Source organism: Podarcis muralis, chromosome 12 (genome assembly GCF_964188315.1).
Source record: "Podarcis muralis chromosome 12, rPodMur119.hap1.1, whole genome shotgun sequence".
Classification (NCBI taxonomy): Eukaryota; Metazoa; Chordata; class Lepidosauria; order Squamata; family Lacertidae; genus Podarcis; species Podarcis muralis.
The window spans coordinates 54,345,135-54,359,491 of NC_135666.1; the positions used below are offsets into that span (position 1 = coordinate 54,345,135).

Consider the following 14,357-nt stretch of genomic DNA (forward strand, 5'->3'; position numbering starts at 1 on the left):
TGAATGAACTATGAGCTTTGATTCACAACAAAATGCTACATTAATACCACAGAGATCCCAAATAATCAACCTTATCAATTTCTTATTTAGTAATAGTTCAGTTTGAAACTTCCCCATTGGATTTTTTTCCTAAGTAATTTATTAATGTTTAAAGTCACATGCAGGCACAAATACCTTATTCTTTCCATCCATCTGTTAATATTTGCAGCTGCCATCAAAACCAGAGGTTTCAAGTTATGCTCCTCCAGTGCTTTGAAAGTTTTTGGTTTTTTTTAAAAGGAACTAGTTCTATTTCATCTTGTCCTCCTTGTTGTACCACTACACTATGAATTTAAATACCTGACAGTAAGAGATCAAAATTTACCTAAGCCAAAAGAGACCCAACATTTGAAATGTTTAAAATCAACTAGAAAATTGATTATTTGTGAAGAGCAACACTCACTCTTCTTTGGGGAAAAAATAGCCTCGTGATTTGGGAACAAAATGTGCCAAATTTAGGATTTGTAATCTGATTTTTTTCAACAAGCAGTATTAAATAAACATACAAGTGTTTGCAGACTCTAGTTCAATCTGCCCCCACACCCCCAAAGCAATTTCATATGGATATTATATGGACGCTTTATTTTCATTTACTGATTTTTCTTACTGTTTCTTCCTTCACAACTTTTTGTGCCTTTGTTGATGATTCTGAATGGACTCACCGTGTCTGAATATGAAAGTTGTTTGTGGTTCCGGTGTGCTCATAGTCGTGGATGGCAGCGGCAAAGATCATAGCGAAGATTTCCAGCTCTGTCAACCAGTGCTAAGAAAAAAGAAAAAGATTTAACATCAGTCAGACCACATGGCACCCTTTCCAAACTTTGACAAGTGTTTTGTTTTGTAAGGCATGTTCTACCTGTTAGCCTAGAACGCTACACTCTGGTGCACTTTTCACTGCAAACCTTCCAAGATCTGAGGCAGTTATCTTTGCAACTTTGCTACTAGAAATCCTTTTAAATGAATTATACCTGGGGTTTTCATTGTGCAAATCATGCACTCTACCAATGAACTACAGCAGCCACTTATGCATTGTCAAAAAAAGAAGACTAGAGTTTGTTTATGGTAATTTAGAAATGCAATACATCTATTGGCAAAACCTATTTGGTGTTTCGCAACTTTCTCACTGGTTGCAGGACCTTAGCCAGACCTAGCAGAGTAAACGCAGAATCCACGGAAGCAATTGGCGACTTGGCTCCAGACAGGATAAACGAAGCAGTAACCAGGAACTTGTAGTTAGGTGTTTATTATATACAGTGGACTATTTACAGGAACAGAACACGGATCTTTAGCTAGCTCTCTTTGACACGACTCACAACTCCTACACTGCCACAGAACAACTGAACTACTGAACTCTGAACCAACACATTCCAGTTAGTAGGCCGTTAATTATCACTCCCTTGAGAGAGCATGACCAATCAGGGAGCGGTCTCCATGCCTCTGTTATCACCAGGCAGACTTACTCCTTCAGATTGCCTTCTGGCTGTCTGCCAAACCTTAATTGACTCTGTGTGAGTAGCTGCACGTACACAGTTTCCCAACAACATTTCACCATAGTGGGGATGACTTTGCTCAGGTGACCTATGGACCTGCTCATTCTGTTATCTGGGTGCTAACTGCTGAACTACAGCTTCCAGGCTCCTTGCTCTGTCTTCTTAAAGTAAAGGTAAAGGGTAAAAGTAAAGGGACCCCGACTGTTAGGTCCAGTCGTGGATGACTCTGGGGTTGCGGCACTCATCTCACTTTACTGGCCGAGGGAGCCGGTGTACAGCTTCCGGGTCATGTGGCCAGCATGACTAAGCCGCTTCTGGCGAACCAGAGCAGCGCACGGAAACGGTGTTTACCTTCCCACCGGAGCGGTACCTATTTATCTACTTGCACTTAGACGTTCTTTCGAACTACTAGGTTGGCGGGAGCAGGGACCCGCGCAACAGGAGCTCCCCCCGTGGCAGGGATTCGAACCACCAACCTTCTGATCGGCAAGTCCTAGGCTCTGTGGTTTAACCCACAGCGCCACCCGCATCCCAGTTCTCTCTTCTTATCAGTCTTTCAATCAGATGTGGACCGGCTGCTTTTCAAACTGAAGACACTTTCAGCTGTCACTGGGCAGCCCTTCAAATAGAGAACTGCCCTATATAAAGTAGGACACTGGCCCATGAAAGCACACCTTTCTGATCCACAATGAAATACAAAATGTGTTTCATTTTATATATATATATATATATTTATATATATATATATATATATATATATATATATATATATATATGCAGGTTTTGGTGTCCTCGGGTATCTTCCCGTGTAAAAGTTGGGGTGTCTAGGCGACGTTTCGACGAGGTCTCACTCGTCATCTTCAGGCTGGTGCTTTCGGCTTCTTGTTACTGGAACAGAGCAGGATCTCAGTGTTTGAGTTCCTATAAATACTGTTGAGGAGGTGTGGCCTCCTATGTTCTGGGCAGAGAGGAAGTTCCCAGGCTAGTGTGCCTTTTCTTCTTTTGTTCCTTAATCTACGAAAGCATATATATATATATATATATATATATATATATATATTGGTTTTTCAATTAGATTACAGCCATCCTTTTCATACACATCAATATTCACAACAAACAATTTAACACAATAAACACTCCGGCGTTTAGCATGTATGCATAAACAAAAAAGAAAATAAATATTATGTTACTTATTTTGTTGTTACTTTGTTTGCACCAGACTTCCTTCCACCTCCTACTTGGGTCCATGGGATTCTATGTTATATGCCTTTCCAGTTGTATCTAATATTCTATTTACCATCTTTTCCACTGTTTCTACTAGTTATCTTTACAAGAGTCATTCTAGCCCAGTCAAAAAAAATTTAAAAAAATTTAAAACATTTTTTGGCAGCTGTATAGAAAAGGAATACAAAATGTATTTCAGGTTAGGTCATTCACCATTGCTAAATTCCTCATAGAGGAACTGGTTATAAGCTTTTTTAAAACAAATAACTGGGACTGTGAAACATAATTCTCACTGGCATAGAGAACAGGTTTTGCTTTTTTTAGAGAGAAAAGTATCTGTAGTTTTTACTAGATGGCGAGGAGAACAAAGAAATTGTCAAACAAAAGGATGGGTGTGTGTGAAAAAATAAAGAATTACAATCTTCCACAGATTAAGCTACTAAGCAAGGCATTTTGAATCGAAACGACTAAGAGAAGTTTCCACATCGCAAACTGAATTCATGTGTTGAAAATAGCAAAGAGAAATATGGCAAAATGAAGAAGAAGCAATAATTTCGTTTCCCTTTTGTCCCTACGACTATGTGCATAACGATGATGATCTGCGCAGGTTGCACAGAGAATCCCAAGTTACATAGCTTCTCTGGGGGGGGGGGAAGTTTTATTTTTATTTTTAAGCCTTATTAATGCCTTTTATCACTATCATGCATAATCCAGTTAAATTGGATAATTAGCTTTTAATCTGGTCCATTATCTGGCCTTTCCTTGCAACCACAGCACCAACAAACAGATCCAAAGAAATAACAATGGTTTCTCAAACTCATCACAATACACAAACTCTGCAGCATTTGAGAGAGGAATCTCCATGTGCATCAAGGTCTGCTAATAAGGGCCAATCCAGATTTGCCAATGTCTTTTTAAAAGCTTTGAAGAAGTTTGGGGAGAAGGCCTGAACTGCAATATATTCCCAATCAAAGTCAACCCACTGGATTTCAAGAAGCTCTGTGAATGTTTGAGGAATATTGTGTTGAAGAAAAATAAGAGGGTGAAGGTATATAAAATGCAATATAAAAATTAGGAAATGTGTAATTAAAAAATTGAATAATGGATGATTGTTAGAGAGGCTGAAGGAAGTCCAAAAGAGAAAATATGTGATAAATTTAGATTGGATATTATAAATGTATGTTGGAAAATTAATAAAAATTATTTATATATATATAAAAACACAAAGTCAACCCACTGGTGCTGAAAATAGCCTCGCTGCAGGAAAAGGAGAGGCACAATATTTCAGTCAGGAAAAGAGCATGTTATGAAGCCCCTTTTCCAGTATCGCTGACCTGAGAATCCTCTCCAGCCCAGACACAACGGGTGTTGTGAGAGATATCCAGAGATTTCTCACATCACAATGTCTCCCATCGCATGTAGGTTGGGCCTCGGATTCCATCAAACAGGAACCACTTTGAGGTGTGCTTTTGTTTGTTAAATCGTGTCCTCCATCATGGAGAACAGTGTTGCAGTGAGATCACCCCAATTGCCTCCTTGTTGCTGGGGCGGGACTGTTTGGATGGCCACAGCACCCCATTGGCTGCCCCTCATTTGCCGGGGTAAAAAATTTGGCTGTTTGGGCTCTGATTGGCAACCGTGGGGCTATTTATGCTGCTGCACATCGTGTTAGCTTCCTCTTTTCGCGTCGTGCAGCGGATCTCCTGCCTTCCCTATATTTAGGGCTGTGTTTTCTGACCTTGTCTGTCTAGGGGTCGTTTGCTTTGGAGCGGGGGCCCGGTAGGAATTTTTCCACTTGGCTGATTGGCCAGTATGAAGTAAGCAGCACATAAGCGGCACACAAACACTAACAAACCATTCTACGTTCTAAATCTTATATTAATAATCCAAAAATTGAGAGAACAAGGTACAGTGGTACCTCAGGTTAATGTACTTAATTTGTTCCGGAGGTCCGTTCTTAACCTGAACTGTTTTTAACCTGAAGCACCACTTTAGCTAACGGGGCCTGCTGCTGCCGCTGCTCTGCCAGAGGACAATTTCTGTTCTCATCCTGAAGCAAAGTTCTTAACCTGAAGCACTATTTCTGGGTTAGCGGAGACTGTAACCTGAAGCGTATGTAACCTGAAGCATATGTAACCTGAAGCATATGTAACCCGAGGCACCACTGTACAAGTCAAGAAAGAACTTAGCATATGAAGTTGAATGTATGTTCATACACCAAAATCTTGAGGGAGAATTTCCTGAAGAAAGAAATTAAATATTGTAGCTTAAGCCAAGAAGGAATGTAACATATGGACTTGAAATTTTATAAATATATCAAAATCGTGAGAGAGAATTTACTGAAGAAGCCCAAGACTCTTCATGGGCGAAACAGGTGACAAACGCCGGCACCCTGTCTAATTCTCGTGTGTAACATCACCGACACTTCGTTTGATCAAACTTATCTTCGTTGATATCTAACCCTTGAACGTAACATCGCTGACACTTCGTTTGATCAAACTTACCTTTACTGATATCTACAGGAGCCTGGCTAAAGGAACTTTAAAGACTGGATCTTCCTTTTGGACACAATTTGAATGAGTTTTCTGTTTGTGGCTTCTGTAGTAGATCTTGTACCTTGTTCTCTCAATTTTTGGATTATTAATATAAGATTTAGAATGTAGAATGGTTTGGTAGTGTTTTGTGTGCCGCTTATGTGCTGCTTACTTCATACTGGTCTACTACGAGAATTGGCAGCAGAGGTTCATTTTTTCAGTACTTGGCTGATTGGTGGCTGCCATTTGGTTTTTGCCAACCGCGTAGCAAATCGTCACATCTTTGTAAGATAGGTGGTTAGGCATTGCTTCAGTGTTTTTGTGGAGAGGGTGTGGTTGGCTGTGCCTGCCCCTCTTTTGCTGCTGTTAGGGAATTCCATGAAAGGAACCCAGGGGCTCGCCTTGCTTTTGTCCGATCTCCTCCCAGGGGTTAGGGCCATGCCAGAGTCCCCAGGAGCAATTGGGGTGAACTAAGAGATGGAATCCGCTTCTGTGCTCCCCTAGTAGGTTTTCCCTTACTGACCTCTGGTGGCGCCCAGTTGCCTGAGTGCAGGTTCAGGTAGTCCGAACCAATGCCTAAGCAACCATTCACATGCTGTAATCAATAAAGTTGTGGCCAAATTATTGCCAAAGAACCTTAAACAAAATTTTCTGTGTCTATTGTGTTTTATTTGGGGGTGGTTTCGGGGGTCTTCACACGCAACAATCAGGTGGTATATAATTTTTTAATTTTTTTTTTTTAAAAGGCAGATTAGACTCGCAAAGCTCTGTAGCTAGTTATGGATCCCCAAAGAGGAAACTCCCTTCTGACTAGCTGTTCAGAAGGTGATCAGGAGCAGGTGTGTAGCTGCCTCTGCTCTTCCCTCCCTCCCAAATTAACAGCTTGTTGCACAGAGCTATTCACAAACACTGCTGGATTGGAAGTCCAGGCTTTTAGGGACAGAAGAAGAAGAAGAAGAAGAAGAAGAAGAAGAAGAAGAAGAAGAGGAGGAGGAGGAGGAGGAGGAAGAAGAATAGTAGTAGTAGTAGTAGTAGTAGTAGTAGTAGTTTGGATTTGATATCCTGCTTTATCACTACCCTAAGGAGTCTCAAAGCGGCTAACATTCTCCTTTCCCTTCCTCCCCCACAACAAACACTCTGTGAGGTGAGTGAGGCTGAGAGAATTCAGAGAAGTGTGACTAGCCCAAGGTCACCCAGCAGCTGCATGTGGAGGAACAGGGAATCGAACCCGGTTCACCAGATTACAAGTCCACCGCTCATAACCACTACACCATGCTGGCAACATACATGGCACTAGTGTATGGGATAGAGCTGTCCATGAATCTACACAGATACAAAAAAATCTCTGTGAAAATGCTTTTTTAAAAAGAAGGAAATATGTTATGAAATATATATGGGATTTGCCATTAGCTCATCAGCGCCATCTAGGGTCGCATTTGTATAATGTACTTAGAACGTTATACTTGCAGTTTTATAGCTGAGTCCTATGTTGTTGTACCCATTTTGTGGAACAGTATAAATCAGGCATCCCCAACCTTCGGCCCTCCAGATGTTTTGGACTACAATTCCCATCATCCCTGACCACTGGTCCTGTTAGCTAGGGAACATGGGAGTTATAGGCCAAAACATCTGGAGGGCCGCAGGTTGCGGGTGCCTGGTATAAATGCTGAGAGATGGAGATCAGTTATGAACACCCTTTTGAAGTCATAATTCTACAGTGGTACCTCGTGTTACGGACGGGATCCATTCCGGAGGCCTGTCCGTAACGTGAAAAGCCCACAACTTGAAACGCCGCATCTGCACAGGTGCGCAGTATGATTTGGTGCTTCTGTGCATGCACAAAGCGCAATTTACCCTAACCCTAACCTATTCCGGTACTTCCGGGTTGCTGCGGAACGCAAGACGAAAACACGCAACCTGAAGCGGACATAACATGAGGTGTGACTATATTTACTTTGCACTCCTCCCAGAGATCACTTGCTCTTGTTTACCGACAATGTTTATTGTTTTATGAACTAATTTTAGTTGCTTGAATCTAGGCTAACTTTAGCAGCACTTAAGCCCCACTGGTTTCAGTGGTAGCTTAAGTCATTTCTTAAATCCCACTGGTTTCAGCTGGAACCAAGTGCAGCTAATTTGCAGCACAATCCCATGCTTTTCTTCAGAGAAATATGCCCTGCTGAGTTCAAGGAGACTTAAACCCAGGTAAATTTGTTAGACTTGCAGTCTTAGTGTGAATCCAACCCACTGAATTTTTGTGTTTATTGTTAATGTATTTATCAGCCTTGTCTGTCACCTTGAGCAAACACAGGAAAGGAGATTTTTTAAAAACCAAATTAATAATAATATCTTCATACAAGAAAACCTTTCAGCACAACATTTATACCCCCCAAGCAACTGCTTATTGTTGTTATTATAGTCACTGCTAGGTGGTACTATTTTTGGTGTGATTTTATGTATTATGATCCTTGTAATTTTTACTTGAATACTGTTTATGATATATCATTAGACCCTTGGGGCTAGTGCTATGGATAATATAATTATGATGGACTGGCAGTATTACTCAGAAGTTACAACAGTAACATAAAAATGTCCCAGGGCAAAATGTTATTAGGTGGCTTGTTGGGTTGAAATGAATAGATTTCTTTTAAGGGTTCTTAATGAGAGAAATGAGATTGAAAGCACACTTACAATAGATTCTACCACTGAGCCCTTTCCCTCAAATCCCTATTAAGGGAGCAAGTTTTCTCTGATTTGCTACATTAGCTCTTGCAGAAAACTATATGGCACTGCTAATGTTTCTTTGGACTGCTTTGAGAAAAGTGCAGGACCTTCATTACATTTTCTGATGTCGAGGTTTGTGTAATCATAGCATGTGTGGGTAGCACTGCCCTTAGGCTGGCATATCCCTTCAAAATTTTATTAACAAAGCCCCTGTTTTCAGCAAAAAGGAAGGGGAAAGGCTTGTCGACTCTGCCCCATTGTTTCTTTTGCACATGAATCAAATTTGGCTTTCCTGTTAACTAACATCAATCAAACGAAGATCATGGCCACTGGTCCCATCACCTCCTGGCAAATAGAAGGGGAAGAAATGGAGGCAGTGAGAGATTTTACTTTCTTGGGCTCCATGATCACTGCAGATGGTGATAGCAGCCATGAAATTAAAAGACGCCTGCTTCTTGGGAGAAAAGCAATGACAAACCTAGACAACATCTTAAAAAGCAGAGACATCACCTTGCCAACAAAGGTCCGTATAGTGAAAGCTATGGTTTTCCCCGTAGTGATGTATGGAAGTGAGAGCTGGACCATAAAGAAGGCTGATCGCCAAAGAATTGATGCTTTTGAATTATGGTGCTGGAGGAGACTCTTGAGAGTCCCATGGACTGCAAGAAGATCAAACCTATCCATTCTTAAGGAAATCAGCCCTGAGTGCTCACTAGAAGGACAAATCCTGAAGCTGAGGCTCCAATACTTTGGCCACCTCATGAGAAGAGAAGACTCCCTGGAAAAGACCCTGATGTTGGGAAAGATGGAGGGCACAAGGAGAAGGGGATGACAGAGGTCGAGATGGTTGGATAGTGTTCTCGAAGCTACCAGCATGAGTTTGACCAAACTGCGGGAGGCAGTGGAAGACAGGAGCTCTGGTCCATGGGGTCACGAAGAGTCGGACATGACTAAACGACTAAACAACAACAACAACATCAATCCGGATTTCATGCAACCAAGACCTTAGACTAGAACCTGCATTTAATCATCACACTCAGGTTCTAAGTTCTCTGCATCCTTACTAAATAGCTTCTGAACCATTAAATGCGGCCAGTCTGGTTGAGTGTAACAAGCCAGCTTCAAAACTCCTGGGTTGAAGTTGGTCTGTTTCAGTTAAGACCAGGCATAGGCAAACTCGGCCCTCTGGATGTTTTGGGACTACAACTCCCATCATCCCTGACTATAGGTCCTGTTAGCAAGGGATGATGGGAGTTGTAGTCCCAAAACATCTGGAGGGCCGAGTTTGCATGTGCCTGGTTAAGACTAATCATAATTTGCCTGGCTTTGGATATAACACTAGTTAAAAAAGGAAGCAATGAAGAGGGAAAATCAGTCATGATCAAATGGACACAAGATTTAGGTCACAACATTATGATGGAAGATTGGGAAAGGTTATGGAAAATTGATCTAAAATTTACAGATTGTTCTTTGTTGAAGGAGAATTATATGAAGATGATGTATAGATGGTATATGACATCAGTGCAGTTAGGAAAAATGTACAAAACTAGCTCAAATATATGTTGGAAGTGTAAGGAAAAGGAGGGGATATTTTATCGTATGTGGTGGGATTGTAATGTAATTTTTAAAAATTGGGAAATGATATACAATGAATTGAAAAAAATGTTCCAACTAACATTTGTTTAAAAAACCTGAAGCATTTTTGTTAGGGATTGTAGGGAAAGACCTGCCGAAGAAGTTGAGAAACATCTTTATGTATGCGACAACGGCGGCGAGGGTCTTAATAGTACAAGGATGGAAAACCGAGGAAACTCTGACTAAAGAAGTATGGCAAGAGAAATTGATGGATTATGCAGAATTGGCAAAATTGGTATATAAACTACAGGACAAGGATAGCCGTGACTTTAAAGATGAATGGGAACCTTTTACAAAGTACTTAAAGATGCAACAAAGTGAATTGGACTCCTTGGCAGGTTTTGAATAAACACTCACAAACTTTTTATTGATAATAAAATTAAAGATCTATACAATTCTGTAACATGCAGAGAACAGCATTTATAGAGAAACCAGAGATTGGAACTGAGGGAAGTCGGGATGGGTGGGGAGGGGGGGTTGTTTTATGGGAGGGAGGGGGGAATGGGGGGAATTAAGGATGATATGTTTTAAGATAATATGTTTTGTTTAAATTGCTAATAAAAATTTATTTATTTATTTTAAAAGGAAGCAAAAGCTTCCAACTTTTTCACAGCCGTGCTGGAGGAGGAGGAGAGCTTAGGAGTGCCTGGGGCTCATAGGTGCCAACTCAATGGGGCTGGGGCCCCTCAAAGTATGTGGGGACAGGGCTTAGCCCCCCGATCTTGAGGGGCCAGGACTTACTGGGCCTCACTGTGGCGGCAGAGGCAGACCCCACCAGACCTCCCCATGGTGACAGAGGGCCTTGCCGGGCCTTGCAGCCTCCTCCCGATCTGCATGACATCACACGTGTGGGTTGCACATGTGACATCACACACACACGGCAAGGATCCCCCCCCCCCATGTCAGGTGGAACTGGGTGCCTCTGCTGAGGCTCATTCATGTACTATTTAACCATAGCTCAGCATCACACTCAAATGAGGCTACAAAATGGCAGTAGCTCTTGTTAACTCTAGATAGGTGCTTGGTCGCAATGCTGGTCCAATCCACCTCCAAAACGGAACAATAGCATTTTCAATAATGTTGCTCACTTATTGGCATTACACCTCTTGGCCCCTCAGAAGTGGGTCACTAGTTATGCCTATAATCTGTGTGAGGTGAAGGTAAATTGACTGCTAGCAGTATACAGTGCCCCTGACGGCAGTTTTACAGAATAGGGTCACGTAGCTGTTTGTACTCAGCTTTGACGCATCATGTTTTTGCCAAACATCAACCAAGGAGCACTGCCAGAAGTTGATTGCCATGAATCATCCACACTTGCCCAATTAAATATTATGTTTTTTGTGTCAGCTTTGAAAAAGATAAAAGTGCATATGCTTTCTAAGCAGGAGAAAAGAACACTGCCTAAAATATTTTCTTATATTTTTGTCTTTCCACGATTTCCAAAGCTTCCAAAGCTACAATTTGGGGCCTTCTTAAATGTAAATAATTTTAGAACAGTTTCACAAAACACAGTAATTATCTCAGATTGGTTGTTACTATTATTTTGTATTTGTTTTCAGTTTATTCTTCTTTCTGTGTACTAAATTTTGTGCCATTTTGCCATGCAGTTAAGTTTTTTGTTCTGAATCCCAAAGGAGTAACTTAACTCATGGATTTAGGGTGCATTTGCCAAGTTAGTAGGAAAAAAGATAGCAATATTTACATTATGGCCACTGGCTAAAACCATACTGAAGCTCTGAGGCATTATATATTCTGTGGCATGCACATAATTTGCACTTGTGGGACCATTGCCCAAAACAGCAGCCACTGTTTAAGTTAACTTTGTAATCTCCTTTTGCCTGACCTTTTGGCCAGTTTCAAAATCCCACAGTCCAAAGGGGAACTACATTCTCTTAAGCATTGGAGAAGCAGCAAGTTAGAATCCCAAACACATATCTGAGCAACAGACTATAATCCAAAGGGTCTAAACCAGAGACCCACTTTGGTGTTCGTAAATCTTGGGGTTTGTTGTAATTTAAATCCCATGAAAAAGCCATGAATAATAACAATTTATTATTTATTCCCTGCCCATCTGGCTGGGTTTCCCCAGTGGGTCATGCAGGAAATTTACCCAAAATGCACAACATTGTTTGGGTCTCCTAAGTAGGGCATTCATTTACTTACCGCTACACCTGTCTTAAAAAGGAGGTAATGAACAGTCTGTGTGACGTCTGCGGCATGCATTAGGTTGTGATATGGATTTTTATGCTTGCTGTAGCCAACTTCCAGGGCTTCCACAAAGGAGACAAGAGCAGATATTGGAATCTAAACAAAAACACAGGAAGGGAAGTACATTTGGCAAAGATTGTTGAAATTTTAAGCATCAAGATCTTAGCATCCAAATATGGTTTCTTTCTCAATAAAAAAAAATCAAATGGAAAGACTTCGGAAAACTTTTTATACATGGATGGTGCTTCAAATTGTGTCGCTCTGTTATAAATATCAACCAAAGTTAAGAGCAGATGTACTTATCATTTGCCCTTAAGGTCCAAAATGTGTGTGATTTCAGACATTCACCACTAGCATGCAATATTAACTGCATTCTCCTTTGGTTTCCTACAGCCTCTTTGTTTTGGAAATTTACTGGAACACAAAGGGTTATAGAGCTTGTGAAACATGAACCACTTATAAAGGCCATCTCCAACTCCTTGAAAGATTCCATCAATGGTGTCTCCGAAAATTTTTACACATCACTTAGGAAAACAGGTTAACTAATGCTGGTGTACTGGAAGAAGCAAAGATCACCAGTGACAAAGCAATGATTCTTCAACATCAACTTCGATGGACTGGCCGTGTTGTTTGGATGCCTGATGATCGTCTTCCAAAGCAACTACTCTATTCTGAAATTAAAAATGGAAAACGTAATGCTGGTGGTCAACAAGAGGTTTAAAGACTGTCTCAAGGCAAATCTTTAAAAATGTAGTATAAACACCGACAACTGGGAAACACTGGCCTGTGAGTGCTCCAATTGGAGAACAGCCTTTACCGAAGGTGTCATGGACTTTGAAGATGCTTGAGCTCAGGACAAAAGGGAGAAACGTGCTAAGAGGAAGGCACATTTGGCAAACCCTCACCGTGATTAATTCCTGTCCAGAAACCTGTGTCCCCACTGTGGAAGGCCGTGTGGCTCCAGAATTGGCCTCCACAGTCACTTACAGATTCACTGTTAAGACTGTGTTCATGGAAGACAATCCTACTCGGCTATGAGTGATCGCCAAAGAAGAAGAAGTCATACTCAGTGTAGACCTATTCAATTTAGTTTTTTCAGTAGTCTTCTCTGAGTATGACTTTATTGGGCATAGTATTGCCTATATACTTTTTAAACTATACATATCCCAATGGGAAGGAGGGTTGCTGGTTTTACTAAGGTGGACATTAACTGCTTTCAGTCTATATCCAAGAATTCAGCTTGGTTAGCTTCTTTTAAAACAATGGGAATCAGTGTAATACAGAAGACTGAGCATGGGTTATAAGCTGAGATTCAAAATACATCTCAGTGTGTCCTTGGGTAGATCACCCAAAGCCAGTTCAAGTATTCAGAAGTCATGTCATCCTACAGGACTGTGCCACTTCCAAATCCATGTGTGGATCACAGGACCTCTCGTATATATTTTGATTTTGATATACTTTCATACAGACTCCACCACACCAAATATCACATATCTTCAAGGGAGAAACAAGGGATAGTTTCCTGTAGCTTCTTCCTCCTTTTTAACACTTGTGATTCTGTATTTTTTAAGTGCTCAGGTACAGCGGAGGAGACAGAAAAGGCAAGGTGCTGCAGAGCCGAGGAGAAGGCAATACCAGACTCTAGATTCCAGTCAGAAGGACATAGGGGGAAGAACAGCAGTCCTGAGCAGCCTCCTGGTGTAAGGAGAGCTTCCTCCTCTAGCTCTCTCTTAGTGGGAGGATACAAATGTTTTACTAGGGATTGTACAACAATGCAGAGATAGGAAGTGCAACATATTTTTGCCACCTCCATATTACCACAACCAAAGCCATGCTAGATGAACAATAAAGAGCTCATTTGGGCCAGTGGGTATTGCTCAGAAACTTGAAGGGGAAGGGTTAAGCCACAGAACCAAACAAGGGGATGTTGGCTGTAGTTGGTTAGGGTTGTCATCTTCTTCTTTTGCGATCACTCGTAGCCGAGTAAGATTGTCTTCCATAAACACGGTTTTAACAATAAGTCCGTAAGTGACTGTGGAGGCCAATTCTGGATCCACACAGCCTTCCACAGCAGGGACATTGGTTTCCGGGTGGGTGTTGATCACAGCGTGGATTTGCCAAGCGTGCCTTCCTCTTAGCGCGTTTCTCCCTTGCGTCCTGAGTTTGAGTGTCTTCAAAGCCCACGACACCTTCGGTAAAGCCATTTCCGAACTGGAGAGGAGAGGGGGTTGCGGGCTACCCCCTCCCACACATACGGGGGCTGGCCTTTTTGCCCCTGCGAGAACAAGGGAATCCCTGGGTGTGCCTGCAACCCTGCCCGCCAATCGGCGGGCTAGGGAGGAGTGGCCTGGCCCATTTAAGGCCAGGCACGACCGGGGACCGCCCTCTTTGCCCCATTCCAGCTGACCGGTTTCCCCATCCCACCCACCCTTTAGGCTTAGCTAGCTATGACCTTGCTATGGACTTTGGTTGGTCGCCGCAAGGGGCCTGGTAGGAATTTTTC

At 41.8% G+C, this 14,357-nt stretch overlaps 1 protein-coding gene across 5 annotated transcripts in view; it reads right to left on the reverse strand.

Annotated features, from left to right (window-relative positions):
- PDE1C (phosphodiesterase 1C) overlaps positions 1-14,357 on the reverse strand; it is a 257,604-nt gene that overhangs the window by 45,188 nt on the left and 198,059 nt on the right. For all 5 annotated transcript variants that reach the window (XR_013390261.1, XM_077916500.1, XM_077916502.1 and 2 more), the window contains 2 exons: positions 11,810-11,950; positions 702-802 (listed from right to left, as the gene is read on the reverse strand). Coding sequence is in view for 4 of the 5 variants with exons in the window: in XM_077916500.1 (XP_077772626.1) it covers positions 702-802; positions 11,810-11,950 (242 nt within the window). In the remaining variant the exon portion in view is untranslated. The remainder of the gene's footprint in view (positions 1-701; positions 803-11,809; positions 11,951-14,357) is intronic.